This window comes from Populus alba, chromosome 15 (assembly GCF_005239225.2).
Source record: "Populus alba chromosome 15, ASM523922v2, whole genome shotgun sequence".
Classification (NCBI taxonomy): Eukaryota; Viridiplantae; Streptophyta; class Magnoliopsida; order Malpighiales; family Salicaceae; genus Populus; species Populus alba.
The window spans coordinates 8,951,864-8,971,603 of NC_133298.1; the positions used below are offsets into that span (position 1 = coordinate 8,951,864).

Consider the following 19,740-nt stretch of genomic DNA (forward strand, 5'->3'; position numbering starts at 1 on the left):
ATGGGCATAATGTAAGATTTTTCGAGGCAAAGAGCAATACCTAACACATTCACGATTGGGGAATAGAGGACAACCATGTTTGATAAGCATATACACTTTATTAGACAACAATATCAGCTAGTCAAAAATCAGTCCTTCAAGAGCTGACATTCACCAGACTCTTCGTAACAAAACACAATCAGTATTGATTCAAAATGATAGCATCAACGCTTATGATGCAGATGCTATAATATTTGCAACGCCAAATAGATAGGAGAATCAAAATCAATTAACTTGATAAACCACTTGTACCAATGTGAAATTCAAAACCAACATATCTAACATGTGATATGAAAAACAAAAATATAGCCCCGGCTCAAACCAATGTGTAACATCCAGCATCAAGAGATAACATAAGATCCAATAATTTCAACAAAATCTTAAATTGGTCTTCAAAATACTAAAGGAAAAAGGAAGGCGCCTGGTAACTACTCAAAGCTCCCTAATAGCGACCAATTCCCCAGACTCTTATGACACCATCAGTATAACCACTGAACAAGGTGCTTCCATCAGCACTCCAGTTCAAGCTTGTGCAATAGATCTACAAAACACAAAGCAAAATTATGTGAATTGGGATTGCTCTATAATTGTCCCAAAAACAAAGACATATCATTATCTTATTCATGGTACCATCAAGTGATTCTATAGGTATAAAAAACTAAAATGTATTGCACAGTTCTAGGTGCAAAATCTTACCATTATCAGATAAAGCATAGTATCAAAATAAATACTTTTTAGAAAACAATCTATCAATCAGCAGGAAGAACAAATCTATATTATATGTTTGACTAGACCAGAATTAAGTATCTCAAATTAACTAATAGGTTTTCCAAATGAAACAAATCTCTCTGAATGGTTCCATGCCTAAAAACATGCACAATAGAAGTCATAAGGATACCAAGAATATTCATTCATAGAACATTTCCAGTGTCCACAAACAAAAGACATATATACCTGCCATAATAGCTATCCAACCCTATTAACAAAAACCAACATAAAACAACTAGCAAAACGATTCCAACACATCTGAAAATCACAACTTCTCATAACAATTAACAACAGAACAGGCAGACAAACCAATTTTCTAGCAATACAAAACTTTCACAACAAATAAAAATTTAGCACTTGCAGCGCCCAACACAGAGACTAAGCAGAGAACAAACCATTTAACAGAAATCATCCAACTTAGCAAATATATAAGTAACACAAGCAATTAACAGAAATCATCATTTTCAATCCAACAATCAGCAAAAGGATATCCATATAACACAACCTATTTAACAAAAGACCGAAAACTAAAACTAAAAAAACAACAAAGCAGAGAAATTTATTACCTTCTTCGTGGTACTAGCAGCAGTAGCGGTAGTACCCTCGGATTTCTCAGCTTCAGCTTTGAGATCAACCTTCAAATCATCAACAACCAACTTACTCTCCAGATCCCAAATCTTAATGCTATTCTCGGTGGCAGCACATAGCCAGTACCTATTGGGGCTAAAGCACAAAGCATTAATCACTGCACCTGCATCCAAACTATAAAGCCTCTTTCCTTCAGCCAAATCCCACAACAAAATCACCCCATCTTTCCCTCCACTAGCACACAATGACCCATCTGGCGAAACAGCCACAGTGTTCACATACCCACCATGTCCTGCAAGGGTAGACCTCAACTTACAGTTAGTCAAATTCCAGACCTTTACTGTCTTGTCCCACGAAGCAGAAACAATCGTGGGCTGCAACGTATTTGGGCTAAAACGCACACACGAAACCCAATCGGTATGAGACTCGGCCTCTTGAATGGTATACTTGCATTCACCGAGAGTATTCCACAGCTTGATTGTCTTATCCCTAGAAGCAGAAACAATCTGTCTGTTATCAATAGAGAAAGCAACAGACAACACATCCTTGGTGTGACCAACAAATCGGCGAGCAGAGACACCAGTAGCCAAGTCCCAGAGACGGAGCTCTCCGTCCCAGGAACCGGACAAAGCAAACTGACCATCCGAGGAAAGGACAACATCTTGGACGAAGTGGGAGTGCCCGGTCAAACGACGGCGAGGGACACCGTAGGTTTTTTCATCTTTGGTTAAGCTCCAAAGAATGATGGATTTGTCGCGGGATGAACTAACAATCATATCAGAGTTGTCAATTGGTGTAGCTATTGCTGTAACCTGGTCAGTGTGAGCTCTCATGGTGCCGCGAAGAACGAGGGTATCGGAGGCCATGGTTGGAACAGAGAAGAACAAGAGCTGCTGCTGCTTTTTTCTAGGGTTTTTTTAGCAAGAGAGGCAGCGAGGGAGGAAGGGGTTAGCAGAAACGAGATATTTATAGACGGAGAAAGCGTAAGCACAGGCAAACTAGGGTTTTGTGAGTTTTGATATCATCACTGGGCTATATGATACACCAGCCCCGCCTAAGCCCAAATAATTTCCTCTCTCTCTCTCTCTATTTTGAAATTATTTTCAAACTTTTTGAGTATATATTTGTTTTTGTTTTCAAAAGCTTTTTGAAAATAAAATGATATTTTAATTATTTTCTTTCAAATAATTAAATATTGTCAATAAACTTTCAAAATTGTTATATAATTTCACCTTATAATTTAAAATTTATATTTTATATTTTAAAATTAACTTTAAAATATAGAATATATAGATTATAGGGGTTCGAGATTTAGACTTAAAAATGATATCTAAACTCTAACAAATGATTATAGAATAAGACATTGAGCTTTAATGAATGGTTTTAAGACTCCTTAAATCAAACTAAGAGTTTAAGTAATATAAGTATAGGTTGTAATTATAGTTTCAGATTCGGCTTGTTGGCTGATTTAATTTAAGATCTGGATTTCGGGTTTTAATCGGATCATTAAGTTGCTCGGGTCGATGTTATTTTAGTTAAAAGAATCAACGAGTTGCAACCGGGTTTTTTACCGGTTCACATCGGGTTTTTTTTTCCTCTATTTTTTCTTCAACCTGGCTCGGTTCCGGTCTTGGGTCGGCCGGGTCGACCCCCTAGGCTAGGCCGGGTTTCAAAACTATGATTGTAATAATCTAAAAAATTAGATGGATTGTAACAAACAAAAAATCAATCAAATAATTTTTTATTTTACAAAAAATAAAAACAAAAATAGAAAATAAATACCAACACCCTTTATGTAATTAATAAATTTGTCAAACTAAACTATGTAAAAACATATGTAAAACCTCAATTGGTTTAATTATTTGATTCGACCTTCAAATAATAATAATAATAATAATACTTTTTAATATATTGATAATAATGATCTCTCTATGTCTCACAATATATTTTTTATTTATTTTTTAATTTGAGTTTTCACTGTGCTTTTTAATTTTGTGTTTATAAGATAATTCTTCTCACTACTTCCTTGACAAATGCCTTTATATTTGTCTACGACTTTAAAAACAAAATACATAACAAGTTCTTAAAAGATAAATGATCACCAAGTTTATGATAATTTTTTTAGATCAATAAGTTTGGTTTTAAGTTTTTTTGAAAGTTTATATCTTCTTGTATTTTTCTACAAAATCCTTAAACTATATTTGAAAATCTTTTTATATATAAAATATTTACAACAAGTTTTATTGTGTAACATTTTTAATTTATTTTTTTATATTTTTTGTTTAAACATTTTTTTAAATTTTTTTTTAAATTAAAATATTTATTATCATACAATTTATTCTTTAATTTGTTGTAATTCTTAGAAATATTTTAGGGCAACTCATCATTCTAGTGAGTATTAATTAAACTTTTTATTTTAAAACCAACATTTAAAAATATATAAAATATTTTTTTTATTTTTAATATCATATATTTTTTTTTATCAGGAATATAATCAAGGTTTTTAGTATTAGTAATATAAAAAATAAGATTATAATCATAAAATGTTTTGTAAGTGAGATAAATAGACACTTCAAAAAAATTATTATGAATGATTTTTTTAAGAAAATTAAAAAAAAATCATTTTATTGGTAATTTTATAAGTATATGAAAAGGGTAGTATAGGTAGCATAGTTAAATATTAACTTTTAAAGATAAACTATAAAAGTGAATTTATTATGATTAAGAATTGACATGGAACTTAAGAGAAATGACTATAAATATTATAATATCTTATGAGTTGTGTTCAATCTATACTTATATATTTAATTACATCTAATATAATTTTAAGAAGTTATTGTGTCTCTAATATATCATTTTGTTAGAGTTTTTGCTATTAAAACTAGTTGATATACATCACATGACTTGTGTATGATCGAGTTTAGATTTTACATGTACAAAAGACCTCCTGTTAAGAGATACAAAGTAGGAAAAAGGATTTCGAATAATTTAGATTTGATAGATTGAGAGTTAACACTCAATTTCGATTAGTTATATGTGTAGGTTATTGTTGACCTATGAGTCATATATTGATATTTATAATCTCTTATATTTTGATAATAACAATTAAATGGGAAATTAACTAATGATATGCTTGAATGAGATTAAGTTTAAATATATTTTATATGAAGATGACATCAACAAGTATATGAAATTAAAAGAAGAAACTTCATTAATAAGTCTAAGGTGCAAAGTAAGTGAAGACTTAGCTACAAGGATTCATTGTAGAGCTTAGTGTTAAATCTTTATATCTTACTTAATAGCAAACTAAAATGAACTCACACACTTCACATTGCATGCATAAATAGAAATGATAGATATTTAATCGATTCACGTTTCACCAGGTTTGAAATTGCAAAACTAAATTTTTTTAAACTGAATTGGTCAATCACTTGTTCATCCATATGATAAACACCTGAGAACTTTATAAGAACTAGTCGATCGAATGATATGTCATTAGAATCGATCGACCAGTTTACACGTTAAGGCATTCTAATGGCTATAAACGACTAGTTTCTTTTGGTATAGCTTTTATATATATATATATATATATATATATATATATATATATATATATACCAACTAGAAATCATGAATCCTAACATACTTTAGGTTATGTTAAATTAAATCTTTATATTCTAGCCACAAGATTATAAAATCTCACACTCATTACACATGCACACCTTTAATGATTCCAAGTGGTATAGAGATTATAGTTTTCAATTGTATAATCCACTTTTTGATAAAGTGAATCTTGTTGTAAACAAATCATAATTGTAATACTCAAGTAAGATTAGTAATTGAGATGTGGATGTAGATTTGCCGAACCACGATAAAAACCGAGTTTGTAATCTCTCTTTTCTTATCTCTTTACTTGAAATAGTTTAATTATATTGTTGGTTATTTGTGTGATTATTTGCATTATTTGACATAATTAGTGGAACACCCAATTCACATTCCCTTAGGTGTTGTTGTTACCTTAATCCTAGAACAACAATTGGTATTGAAGCTTAGTTCTCATATATATAAGTTTGCTTAAACTTAAGTAGAATGACAACCACTGTTATAAATGTTCAAAATGAAAGAGCATCTACCTCTAGGCCACAATTCTTTGATGACAATGATTATGTTTGTTGGAAAGCTAAGATGATTTTATATATTCAATCTATTGATTATGATTTATGACTATCTATTGAAAATGAACCTCACAAGCCTACTAAGAATGAAAATGATATAACGATTTGTAAATCTAGAAGTGAGTATACTGATAATGATAAAAAGTTGTTTTCTGTGAATGTTAAAACTATGAACAATTTATAGTGTATCTTGAGTATAAGTGAGTTTAATAGAATATCCTCTTGTAAAAATTCTAGGGATATATAGCATGCTTTAAAAGTAACTCATAAAGGTAATAATCAAGTTAAAGAATCCAAAATTGATATGCATGTATATCAATATGAGTTATTCAAAATGCTTTCAAATGAATTCACAACTATCACTAATAGTTTGGATGCTCTTGGTAGTACTTATATCAATACCAATATTGTAAGAAAAAATCTTAGGTCATTCCTAAAGTATTGGAAAGCAAAGGTGATGACAATCTGAGAAGCTAAAGATCTCACCAAACTTCTATTAGAAGAGCTCATCAATTCATTAATAACTCAAAAAAATCACCATGAAAAAGCAAGAACTAGATGGGAAGCCAAAAAAGAACTTGGTATTAAAAAACATACACCATGTTAACTATGATAATGATGATGATGAGGTGAAGGAGGAAATTGCACTTATAATAAGATAATTCTAAAATTTTCTAAGGAAAAAAAATAAAGGAATAAAAAGTTCTCAAACTTAAAAAAAAAAGATGAAAATAATGAAGAATCTAGTTATGAGGCATTTAGATGCTACAAGTGTAACAAAACGAGACAATTAAGGTTGATTGCCCTCTCTTTCAAAATAAAAAGAATAACTGCCATCATAAATGAGCAATAAAAGGAATATGGAGTGATGAATCAGACTCTAGCTTAAGTGACAATGACGAGCATGTTGCAAACATGTGTTTCATGGCAATTAAACATAATAATAAGGTTATTTCTTTGGATGATGAATCTGACCTCTCTTATGATGAACTACATGAAGCCTTTGAATCATTGTGTAATGAATTTAAAAAACTAGGTTATAAATATAGTTCATTGAAAAAGAGTCATGTATGTTTACTTGTTGAAAAAGATACATTATAAAGGAAAACATGCATTGTTATTGATAATGACAATGTTAGCTAACTTAAAGAGGAAAATAAATCTTTAAAGAAAAAGTGGACAAATCGAATACCACATTAGTGAAGTTCACTCAAGGTTCTAAGGTTTTAGATATCATGCTTACTAGTTAAATTTATGTCTTCAACAAAAAGGTATAGGGTATCAACCCAAAAAGAACAAAAAATATTTAAAGAACTACTTTATTAAAGTCAAACAATCATATGATCAAAACCAAACATGTCATCATTGTAGAAGTATTGATAATTTAATTCATGCATGTTATATGAAGAAGAACAAAGTTTGCATCATGATTTGGGTTCCAAAAAGAATCGTCACCTAACAAAAAAAAAAACCTGAGAAAGTATAGGTACCAAAAACCTCATCTTGATTTTTTGTGTGTATAAATCAAGGGAATATGAAGAATGATTGTTGGATAATGCTTGCTCAAGATATATAACCAGAGATGATTCGTTGATTTTAAGCACAACCAAGATCAATAGTGGAAAAGTTATATTTAAAGACAACTCAAAAGGAAAGATAATTGGAGTTGGTAATATTTGAGGTAAGTCTTCTCTCTTAATAGAAAAGGTGTTTCTTGTGAATGATCTAAATATAATTTGCTAAGTATTAGTCAATTGTGTGATAAAAAGTACAAAATCATATTTGACCATGCATGTTGCTTAATTCTTGAAAATGATAAAGTTTTATTTACTGGTAATAGAAAAGGAAATGTTTACAAGATTAAAATTTACTCATGTATGAGGATAGAAAGTTGTCTTATTGCAAGCATTAATAATAGTTTTCTTTGGCATAGAAGATTAGATCATATAAGCATGAATAATCGTTTTAAACTTGTAAAAAAAATAAGCTTGTTAAACGACTCCCTCAAATTGCATTAAAAAAGGATAAGTTATGTGATGTTTGTCAAATGATAAACAAGTGAAAACATCTTTAAAGAGAAAGACCACATTTCTACCGAAAAGCCTTTAGAATTGATACATATAAATTTCTTTGGACAAACTAGAGCTAGAAGCACAAGCGATAATAAATATGTGTTTATAATTGTGGATGAATTTACAAGATATACATTAGTTTTGTTTTAAAATAAAAAGATGTAACTATTTATAAATTTGTAAAGTTTTTAAAAAAATTTTGAAAATAAAAAGGGTTTTTAAATCATAAATATAAAAAGTGATCATGATAGTGAATTTAGAAGTGATTTGTTTGAAATGTTTTGTAAAGAGAAAGAATACCACCATAATTTTTCATTCTAAACTCATTAACAAAATAGAGTTATGGAAAGAAAAAATCATTCTCTTTAAAAAAATGGCAAAAACAATGTTAAATAAATTTAACATCCCTAAATGTTTTTGGGTAGAAGCTATAAACACTTTCTTACTGTGTTTTAAATTGTGTTATTTTGAGACTAAAGTTGAAAAAGACTATTTATAAGCTTTGAAGAGAAAGGAAACCCAACATCTCATATTTCAAAGTGTCTGTTTAAAATGTTTTGTTCTTAACACTAGGGATTACTTGGATACGTTTGATTCAAAATTCAATGTCACATTTTACATCAAAATCCGAATTTGACCTTGCCTGGATCGTATCAGTATTTTTCTTGGATATTCCTTTTATAGCAAAGCTTATAGAGTATATAACAATAAAATATTTTCTCTTTAAGAATCCATGCATGTCGTCTTTAAGGAAACTCAAAATTAAAAAAATGATGAGATTCTAAATGATGTAAATTAAAATGTTCAACATTTAAATCTTAATAATAAAACACTTATGAAGGACAACAATGAAAAGATGAACAAGGATCAACTAAGCTTAAGTCATGAATAAGAAATGGTAAGTAACTCTTTTGTGCCACCAAAGAACTAAGGTATGTAAGCTCTCATACTCCCATGTTAGTTATTGGCAATCCATTTAAAGGAGCTAAGACTATAGCATCTCTTAAGAATATTAATAAGCATTGTGCATTTGTTTCTTATATAAAGCCCAAATCCTATTTAGAAGCTAAAAAAGATGCAAATTGGATTTTAGCCACACAAGATGAGCTAAACCAATTTGAAAGGAATGATATTTAAAAATCAGTCCTTAAACCTAAAAATCAATTCATTATAGGAGTAAAATGGGTTTTTAGAAATAAAATTGATGAACACGGGACTATAGTGAGAAATAAAGCTATACTAGTTGCAAAAGGTTATAATAAAGAAAAAAAGTATTGATTATGAAGAAACCTTTGCATTCGTGGCTAGACTAGAATCCAGAAAAATACTTTTAGTTTTTGTATGTCATGCTAATTTTACACATTTTCAAATGGATGTCAAAAACATATTTTTAAATGGTTTTATCATGAAATAAGTATATGTTAAACAACTTTAAGATTTTGAAAACTTTCACTTTTCCGATCATGTTTTTAAACTTAAAAAGGCTTTATATGGTTTAAAATAAGCACCAAAAGTATGGTATGATAGATTATAGACTTTGCTTATTGAAAATGGTTTCAACTTTGACAGAATTGACACCACTCTCTTCACAAAGAAAAAAGGTAAAGATATCTAGATTGTATTGTTGTTACTCACTCTTAACCCCATTAAAAATCAATAAAAGAAAAAAAAATAGAAAAAGAAATTTCCAAATACAAGAGGATATACATGAAGAAAGCTTAAAAGATTGTCCAGGTTAGTGGTGAAAGACCAAAATGACAAGTGAAAAAGTTAGAGGACCAACTTGTATAAGATTGGTAAAATTTACAAACCAATTCTGATTGATAAAAAGGCCATTTGGTGAAAATATTTTTATTTGAAGTAAAGAAATACAAATTTAGACGGCTAAAAACTTAATGAGAACTTTAGAAGGCTTATTTAATTTTATTCAAGACTTAATTGCAAGAAAAATTGATATTTGAAGTCAATTTAGGCCTTAATTAGAAGAAAATAAAGTCTGGAGGTTGATTTGCAATTTTAAATAGTTAATTTGATCAAATCAGGGTCTTAATTGTATAAATATTGAATTTTAATGGGCAATTAGGGACATGATTGAAGAAACCCAAAACCAAGGATCAAACTGAAAAAAACATATAATTGTAGAGCTTGAAATTGATCAAATTAGAGGTCAAATTAAAGAAAATTAAAAATTTAATGGTTAATTAAGGGTCCAAGTGCACAAATTGAAAACCAAGGACCAAGATGAAAATGATGCTAAACTTTGGGGCTGATGATTGAGTTTGACAAGGGTGAAATTGTTTGAAATTAAGAGTTTGGAAGACAATTACGGGTGCGATTAAAAACGATTGGAAGAATAGGGACTAAAATAAAATCTATCAAATCCTAAATTAAAAACCATAATTTCTATGGTTTAACTTAGATGACACGTTGTTCAATCACTATTTAGCTTTTTTTTCAACAATTTTGGTTGATTGAGTAGACACTTTTCAAGCAAATGAATGTGTCATTTTCAACAATCTTTGGGGCTGTAACTACTACCATTCAATTGAGAAACAACTCATCTACAAAGATTAGCTACTTTCATCAAACTTTTATATCTCATTTTCTTCAATGATCTCAACAATATCTTTTCATTGATCAATCATCATTGTATTTTCAGATTCTAGGCTAATCAGATTGACACTTTCAAATGAATGAATGTGAAGCTACATACCTCCAAATTGAGTAAGGTTGAATCCAAACAAAAGGTGTGCACACACTTTACCAAGATTAGATGGTCTTCAATGATGATAACATCAAAGCTTCTTTGTCAAAGTCTTGAAAGTGGTCATCTCAGTCATCGATGATCATGATATCCATTTCACAAAACCACTAATCTTTTTCATGTGTTCACACTTCAAGCCTTATCAGTAGGTTCTTATCAAATGTTGGCCACGTTTCTTTCAAAATCAAAAGGCTAGAAACAAGCTTTTTTGTCTCCAAGTTTAGAAAACCATCAAAACCTCAAAAAATCAAGTTTGTTGCAAAACCAACATTAAAAAACCAGCTTAGGTACAAAGCTCACAACTATGAAATGTACTCCAAAACCATCTTATTTTGATTAAAGGGCTAAGTTTTGATTGATCTATGTTTGAACCCATAAAAAACCCTAGCAAAATCCTATAAATACCCGCTAAAAAAACAAAGCATGAAGAGAGAAGGAGGTGAGGAAAATATTGATAAAGAAACTTTAAAGTGTGAAGGTTTAAGAGCTTAGAACAAGGACTTCCTTAACTTTTAGAGAAAGTAACAAACTTAGAAAATAAGAAACTAAAAGGGAGTAACCATTGTTTGAGCTTGAAAGGTATAAAACATTCACTTATCCTAGTAGATGATATCCATGAGGTACATTTCTAGCATGTTCTTTCATGTTTTATGGTGTTTTGAACATTTGTTGCATTATATTGTTTTTAGCTTTGATTTTGATTAATATATAGAATATGATTTTAGGTGGCGACTCCTTAACCCCAACGTGTCGCCATTTCACACACGCACATGCGGCAGAATAACAAATCCACTAGGGACTTTCTATTTTTGATAGTATTGGACTAGACTTTGTGTATTTTATGTGATTTGATGTGTTAGAATTCACATTTGGCTTACTTCTTTTTTTATTTACGCTTTAACATGTTTTTATCGTGCTTATACATGTACGTTAGATATGGATGAATGTCTTTATGTACCACTTGTCTATTTGTGATATATTGCTTTGGAATGCACACACATGGAAACTCCAGGTTAGGTGAGGGAGTAGTGATTTATCTGATGATTTTTAGTTAGGGTTTGCTTGTTTGATAGTGTGGTTGCGGTTATTTTTCAAATAACTTTTCGTTCCAATGATTTTTTTTTATTTTTTAAAAATAATTTTTGACATCAGCATATTAAAAATGATTTGAAAACACTAAAAACACATTAATTTGAAGTAAATAAAAAAAAAAAATTTTAAATTTTTTCAAAAGCAATTTTGAAACGCAGAAACAAACAGGCACAATCTAGTTTGTTAAACTTTCCGACTCTTTAATGAGTGTTTGGACTAGTAGTGATTGATATACTTACCATTTCACTATCTATTAAGCCCCTATATTACTTTTATGAGGATAATCACTGGAACAATAAAAAACTCTTTCCAGACTAGATAATGTTTGCCTCAATGTCTCATATAAAAAGACATATAACCTGCCAATTGGAATATTCCATAATTAAACAATGTTATATTAAGATATGCTCAATCCTAAAAAGCATTTTGAATTGCATGACTTAAGGCTGATAAAATAATCACTGTTAAAGAAATGACTTTTGTTTAATACGTGTTGGATTTTTTATCCCTATAGTTGTTAAAAGGGGGATTGTTTAAGACTAAATTATAGTAAATTGCAACCCATCAAAAATTGATGTTTAATGATTTGATTTTTTTTATTAAATACTAAGAGGATATATTTTTAAAAATAATAGTAATTTTATTTTAAAAATGAGTAATATTTTGGATATTATTATTATTATTATTTATTAAAAAAAAATAAAAGAATGCCATCTACGTATCTCGTTGCATGATACATACGTCTCCAAAATCTTTTTTTCTCATTATTTCTTAGCAATCATGTGATTCACGTACAAAAATCCATTACTTTGTTTAAATAAATTCTACAAAAACTAGTAGAATTACGTGATTTTAAAAGAAAATAGTTCAAGTAAGCCACAATCAAAAAAAGTTCATGGAGTAAATTTAAATATCCCAAAAGTTCAAGGATGATAGGCATCTTTCAGTAAAAAAAAAAAAAAAGAGTTTAGAAGAGTTGTGAATGTTGGCAAAACTAGGTACAGAGAGAGAACTACCATAGTAGAAAGAAACGAAGGCAGACATAAGAACCTCAACAACCATCATTGGCTGCTGCCACTTATTATCTTAAAAAAAAATTCCGAACTTCCCCTTAAGTATTATACTCAAAAACCTCATATCTCTCACCAATCCATCTCTCCCTTTCCAAACCCTTATTTCTCTTTCAACACAATCTTGTATGGTCTTAGATAAGAAGTTTAACTTTTTGCATTGCCTAAAGTCAGGCTATCATTAGCCTGCCTGCAACTTACAGTATCAGTGATGGATTTGAACGGTATAAGAGCTTAGAGATGGGCTTTTGGGTGTTTGCATAGCATCAGAGTATTTAAAAATGCTTTCTTTAAGGTTGTGCTTTTTACTGTGCTTGATCTTCTGGGTTTATGCTAATTTACTCTTTTATTGCTTTAATTATCTGTTTCTTCAGATGGGTCCTCCTTTTTTGTCAATCTTTATGTGGGAGTTCAGTCCATGTATTGCCCTTGTTGGTAGTTTATGTGTTTTTATATTATATCTTCTGGGCGTGTGAAATTTTCTTTTATGCATAGTCTTTGCTAGAATAACTGTTTTGCTTCTCAATTTGCTTGTTTGATCTTCTAGTTCTGTTCATTTTGTTTGTGAATAGTTAGATTTTATGTTATAAAGAACTGTATTTGTGCTTTAATTATTAGATTTTGGTTGCGAATAGCTATTCCTTGTGGTTTTATTGCTTGTTGACTATTTAGTACTCTTTTGACACTAGGAATTTTTGGAGAAGGCATAAGAGGAAAATTCTTATTACATCAGGTGTTTTAGGAAGTGGGTATTTTCTTTGTAAACTATACAATGCTCACCAACAGAAGCTCGCTGATCTGGAGAGGGAACTTGCTCGCCAAAGGGCAAATGATGAACTCATCAAGGCCCAGTTAAGAGAATTTGATTATGTTTTTGTCTTTCATTTTTCCCCTCTTATTTACGATGTTCTGTTGGTTCTTAGGCTGTGTCTTATGACTTGTATTTATAGATTGCAAGACCATTTCGAGAATGTGCAATTAATAGCTGATAGAACAACATTGCCTCATGCAATGCAATATTTAAGAACTCGGATAGCAGAAGAACTGGACCTTTCTCAGCTCACTGAAAGGCTACAGAAAGGGAAGGGTCAGCCAACCACGCTTACCTCTTCAGAGAAACTTGAACTGTGGGACAGACTCAAAATCCTAAGTATGCAGCTACGTATTTTTTCTACATATTTATGGTGCATACAATATGTAATCTAACAGATTTTTTTTTCCACTCAAATTTTATGGCTGTGTTTCCTCCAGGTTTCACACAAATGTTGGTTTCGCTGTGGGCTGTGACAATGCTTAGCTTATACATCAAAGTTCAAGTAAATATTCTAGGAAGACATTTGTATATTGATACTGCTCGTGGCCTTGGAAGCTCACTTTTACTTGTAAGATCCATTCTATTTCTGTTCCCATGTTTAAGATATATGCTCACATACAACTATCATTTGCCAGAACTATCTGTGTTTCTTCAGGCAGCTTTTGTCAAATTTCATTTTCATGTCTGTCATGCTATAATCTCAAATAGTTGTTCTTTGGCTAATCAGTCCAGTGCAATTGATTTTTGTGTTGAAAATCGCTGAGATTTTCTTGAACTGTAATTTGTTTTCAGATTGCTATTGCTATTAGTTTGTCATTTAAGCAAGTATGTTCTATGACAATTAGTCATAGGGGTTTCTTGGAAGAGCAATTTAGTCAGAGAATGAAGTATACATTCTATAACCAACCAAAATACTGCTCCTCAATGCCCATCTTTATTATTTGTGCTGTTAAGCAGCATTGACTTAGTTGGATGGCAAATATGTACTTTTAAGATTTGTACTCTCAGACCATTAACTGATCCAGAAAGCAGCTTTGGGGATCTGCATATCTGTACGTAAATGTCAATTGTCACCATTGTTGAATTACTAAATTCTTATAGTTTTACTCAAATGTTTCTCGATTATGTTCATGACATCACATAATGTTTTAAGACTATGAAGTTATTTAGCCACATATGGAATTTAAAATTCTTGATGCTTGGTAGTATAGTGATCTGAAATAATGCATGAAGAGCTCAGTTCCGGAGAGTTAACAATAGTTGGCCTAGGAGAACTGATTATCTACAGAGATATTCCAGGCTTTTGTTAAAGTGAAGTACGAAAACAGGTTTCATTTCTGACATTCTCCACTATGGTTGAGGTGGTGGGAGGCTTTTGGAGGAGCACATGTATTAATTAACATCTCATGCATACGGGAGTTCATTTTTTATATAAGAATAAATAATGTTTTTCTTGTAATTCATGAACAAACTGCATTGATGTGCTGAAGGGGGAGGCTGAGAAAGGGTTTCTGAATGGTTGTCTTGATGAAGGGCTCTATTTGTGATTTGTAGCAGGGACAGTTGTTGAATGATGCCTTTTTATATCTCCGGTATAGAAATGATGTGATCACTATTAGAGAACCCCTTTCAACTACCTATGGATATTATATGGCTTTAGATGTCAATGTTCTTTGTTTTTATTGAAGGTTTCAAGCCTTAAGGCATCCTCCATACAAAAATGCAAGTTTAGTCATCAGTTTTCCCTAACGTGAGCCCTTCAGCAGTTCCCTTCACATACATTGTGACTGTATATAAGTAAACCCTGTGCCTGCAATTGGATTGGCAGGTGGGAGAATGTTTCTGCATTTATGTGATGCAGGACAGCGCTGAGAAATGAGGTTATGTGATGTCTTGCTTTGGAAGGTGTCTGGGATGTGATGATAAAATGAATGTAAACTCCTAGCTTTTGAGGCTGTGAGGAGGGGCAAGAATAAGAAGAATTAGGAGAGAGGGTGCTTGAGGAGAAAGGCAAAGAAATGAGTGAGGAGGTGGGGGAATATACGCTTCTCCACCTCCTCACCCATTTATCTCTCTTCTCTTTGAGCACTTGCTCTTCAATGACAAAACAGCGCCCTGGTCTCACAGCAATTCCCCTGCAGGTGTGTCAGGCAGGTGGGAGGATGTTTCTGTATGTGTGATGCAGGATGGCACTGATAAATGAGGTTATGTGATGTCTTGCTTTGGAAGGTGGTTGGGGATGTGTTATGATAAAAATGAATGTTTAATTCCTAGCCTTGGAGGCTGTGAACTGGGGCCAGAATCTGACTTCTGTTAGAAACCAGATTTCACAGAAAGACTATGACAAGATCTGCTGAGAATTTATGCAAAAGAGGAAATAGGGGAGAGAGTTCTTGAGGAGAAGGAGAGAGAAATGAGTGAGGAGTTGGGGAAGGGTAGAATTCCAGCACTCAATTCATAGTTGTTTTTTTTGTCTTAACTCCCCCTCCCTCGTATTTATGTACCCTTAATTTCCTTCTTCATGAACAATCTCCACACGCCTATTTGCTAGCTATTTCTTAGCAACTTAAAGGTAGTAGCTACTAGCTACTTATTACCTGTACAAGTGGCTGTATATTTCAGGGTTTGTTAGTTAAGTCTGCATACCATATAATATATGTTCTAATGATTTCTCAATATGTTGTCCGGCGGCATGGGTTATGTTCAGGAGTTTGTTTATAACTTGTTGTAAACATTAGGTGGTACTGGTCCTTAGCTTAGTGGATAAATTGTGAATAATGTGGCTGGGTACTTTTGGGAGGCTTCAGTAGGGAATGGAGATTGTAAAATTTTGTGGCATTTGTACTATGTTTGTTGTGCATTTAAGCATTTGGATGGAACAGAACTCAAGAACATTTGATGATTTTTCTCTTTTGAGAAATTACTTTGGGATGGAGTTGTTTTCTGTCCTCTCTTTATGAACTTAAGCTTTAGGAGGTTCTTAGAGGAGTCTCATCCACAGTCGTGCATCAGGACTGGCATACTCTAGCGCTTTCAACAGTTGATGTGGAATCTTAGATGCTGACATTAGTTTGAGGTCATTGGCTTGATGGTGTTAAACGAAAATATCTCTTGAACCTGATTTTTTCATAACTGAATTGAGCTAGTTCTAATTCCTCCCTTTTTGGCTGCTTGTTTAATGATGCATCTGAATGGAATACACTATAGGTGGTTAGAGAAGCATGGTAAGAGGTCTTTGTGATTCTTAAAGTTATGCCACCCATGATAATACATGTCTTTTGCAGTTCTGTTTCTTTCTAATATATTGAGTTTGCTCCTTAATGGGCCCAAACAGGCTACTACTTGTCAGTAGTGAGAATGCTGAATTTAGGATGGTTCAACCTTGTTTTCTGGGTGCTGTGATGTTCATGGTGCCTAGTGTGTCATCTTTAAGGCTATATATAAACCTGAGCGACACCACAATGGACATGTTGATTCAGTTAATTAAACATCAATGAAAGCGCATGAAAAATAAGTATTCATCAGAAAAGTAAAAAAAGGGGAATGTGCACCGTAGTTTGGAGGCAGCAATTTATGTAAACCTGGGCAAACTTATCTCTCTGCAAATTTGATACAAACATATGTTTTGATCATTCCCCCTTCATGTCTTTGGCTTTTTGCATGTGTACATGATATTTTAAATTCCTGTTTAAATTATTCTTTATCTGTCAGTTAGATATGTGATGGTATCATGGTTGTTTAGTGCATTGAAATAGTGTGACCCACTCTTGGTAGACAGACGATGCCTGTGGTATTTTTAATGTTCCTTCTGGATGTCCTAAAGTGTCTTGTCATTTTCCTGAAGTTAATCCATTTCATTCATTTCACACAGGAGAATGTTGATCTTGTTGATAGGGATGACCAGCAAAAGTTTTTGGCTAGTGCTGATTTTCTCGCAAATAATGGCCTGCTGGCATTGATTTCAAATATCCAAGCTGTGGTAACAGAAGTTCTTGAGGGGTAAGTGTTTCCATGTTTGAAAAATGGCATGTATATAAGCTAATAATTCTCTTTAAATTGAGAAGGTGCATTCTATAAGATTAAAATTATGTTTGCATGCTTCTGATGATTGTATCTCCATTTTTCAAAATAAACATGCTAAAATCAGACAGTGAAAGTTTTCTCAACTGAATATCAAACTTAGAATTTCACTATTTTCTCGATCAATCCAGAGTGAATCTGGCCTACATTTGACTTTGTTGGCACTTCATTGACTGCATGAAGAAGTTCACATCATCACAGACTCTAGGCGCTATCTTTGTTTAAGGCTCATGAGAACAACCTCAAAGCAAATGCGTAGAGGCTCACGAAGTCTAAAAATCACTCATTCAATGACATCTGTTACAGTAACATCTGAGATAGTGAACCAAAAAGCTAATGTATTGGAAGGGCATTTTTAATGAAAATTGCCAATATGAAGCATCTGTTGGAAATAATTATAAGTGTTTTGACCATTGGAGGGTTGCTTAAATTTCTTATAACCTTATTCTGTGCAGAAAGAAGCTGACAGATTTGTTCAACACCACTTCACTTCACGAAACTGTCATGCAAATACTTAACAAGTTCATGAGCATGGGAAGTCCGCACCAATGGATAGACTACTTAATGCCCGAAGATTGTGGGCACTACAAGCTAGGCCCAAGCTCCAGCATTGATGACATGGTCCTTCCTGATAGCATGAATTTTGATCAGCTCATGGTGGAGGCACGGACAGTGCTATCAAGGTATCTTTATGTTCTAGTTGGCAAAAAAAATGGGCTTATTATGTTTCAGGCACAAAAAATAATAATTACTTTTACCCATGGAATTCACACAAGGGTAGAAAATTAATTACAAGAATACACTGCATGAAGGTGCAATTGTCAAGGACTGTTTTGTATTGGTTGACTCAAACTGCTTAGGAAAATCCATTATTGCCAGAAGGTCAACGATCTCTCATAACAGAGCTGACTATTCTCCACACTTATAATCTTGTGTGGTGGCATGGAAAACAATTGAAAATAACCATCAGAGTTCTCTAACCCATTCCTTTTTCCAGTGGATGCTTAATAATATCAACCTTCCAAGCCCCCCTTTCTGGCTCCATTTCCCCTCCAAAGTCCCCCTCCCTCTCTCCATTTCCCTCTTTCCCTCCTTTCTTTTTGCTGGTGGCTTCCTGAATGCATGAACTGTGCTTGGTGCTCTGGAATTTTAGTATCAGGAGATTCTCTGTTTCCAGGTTTTTTTATTCCTGTTTTCATTACAACATCAAAAAGCTTGTTGTCATCATAATCCTTGGAATGCCTTTCATTACATGCCTTTGAAGTTTTTGTTCTTGGTTTGCGTAGTACCAGCTGAAAGCTGAGATATTGAAAATTAATCAAACTAACTCTATGTTGGGCTCCTCTGAAAGGAATTTTTTCCCCCTCCATTGCAGTGCTGAATTTGGTAAAATCATGGAAATATCTTTGAAAGTAGCGGTGGATGCACTGGTAGATGATATGGAAGCTCAGAGCCAGTCCACTGGGGTCAGTCTGACATTAGGAATGCCACTAGCAAAACTACTATCACGAGTTCTGCAGATAGTACCATCTTTACTCGGTGAAGCAAGCCAAAACCAGATTATCCAAATCATCCGGAATGTACCAGAAGTTGAACTATTCTTCACTCTCCTCTATGCAAACAACCTCTTAGACTAGCGAGCCGGATTGTATCTTTATCCACGTTTTTCTATTATTATAATTTTGGTTTTCATACAAGGGGCTCGCCCATGTTAAAATTTGTATGGTACCAGGCTTGGGGTCTACAAAATTTCAACCGCTTGAAAGGAGGAATGAAAGAGAAGGCTAAAAGAGATTTCATTTTGTAATTCTTTACTCGCTTGCAAGATCTTCGGCGAGCCATTGTAGCGTGTCATTTGCTTTGTGATGGATTCCATCTGTCTGGTATTAAAACTGGAAAAATGACAGAAACTGTGCATGAAGCACAAGACTGGAAACCCCCCCGATCTGGTACGTCTTTGAAGAGATTTCTTTTCAGTTATGCGACTTTCTTGTTCTATCTCCATACGGGCATGCTATATTTTTTTTTTCCTTTCTTAAAGATGCTTGAAAAGAATCTGCACTTGACGTTTCTGTTGAGATGCTTGCTTGTTTAAAGTGGCTGCCTTCCGCAGAATGTTCTATAAACGAAGGTGATGCAGAGAGTCAATGTTAGAACTTTGAAAGCTAATTATCATTCTGGCGATGGCTACTGGACTGGTTGAGATCTTGGCCATAGTAATTCCGGCCTGGGGAATAGGAGTATCCTTACAACATATCAAGCATTGGCACTTTGCAAA

General features: G+C 32.6%; 2 protein-coding genes across 2 annotated transcripts; one reads left to right on the top strand and one right to left on the bottom strand.

Moving 5' to 3' along the window:
* Positions 1-248: 248 nt before the first annotated feature.
* On the bottom strand, positions 249-2,370 carry LOC118050982 (small ribosomal subunit protein RACK1). Its single transcript, XM_035061474.2, has 2 exons — positions 1,374-2,370; positions 249-580 (listed from the first exon to the last, which is right to left on the bottom strand). Exons 1-2 carry the CDS (start codon positions 2,259-2,261, stop codon positions 482-484), a joined length of 987 nt encoding a protein of 328 aa, XP_034917365.1. The 5' UTR covers positions 2,262-2,370; the 3' UTR covers positions 249-481.
* Positions 2,371-12,491: 10,121 nt separating this feature from the next.
* LOC118050983 (peroxisome biogenesis protein 3-2) lies at positions 12,492-19,442 on the top strand. The gene is made up of 7 exons (XM_035061475.2): positions 12,492-12,863; positions 13,258-13,419; positions 13,519-13,718; positions 13,820-13,950; positions 17,254-17,381; positions 17,918-18,145; positions 18,838-19,442. The coding sequence occupies exons 1-7, from the start codon at positions 12,850-12,852 to the stop codon at positions 19,097-19,099; spliced, it is 1,125 nt and encodes a 374-aa protein (XP_034917366.1). The 5' UTR covers positions 12,492-12,849; the 3' UTR covers positions 19,100-19,442.
* The last annotated feature ends 298 nt before the right edge of the window (positions 19,443-19,740 follow it).

Coding starts and splice junctions, on each gene's coding strand:
- LOC118050982 (XM_035061474.2), bottom strand. CDS start 2,261: ATGGCCTCCGATACCCTCGTTCTTCGCGGCACCATGAGAGCTCACACT. Junction 581..1,373: donor CTGCTAGTACCACGAAGAAG/GTAATAAATTTC, acceptor TGTGTTTTGTAG/ATCTATTGCACAAGCTTGAA.
- LOC118050983 (XM_035061475.2), top strand. Junction 13,951..17,253: donor TTGGAAGCTCACTTTTACTT/GTAAGATCCATT, acceptor CATTTCACACAG/GAGAATGTTGATCTTGTTGA. Junction 18,146..18,837: donor GCACGGACAGTGCTATCAAG/GTATCTTTATGT, acceptor CCTCCATTGCAG/TGCTGAATTTGGTAAAATCA.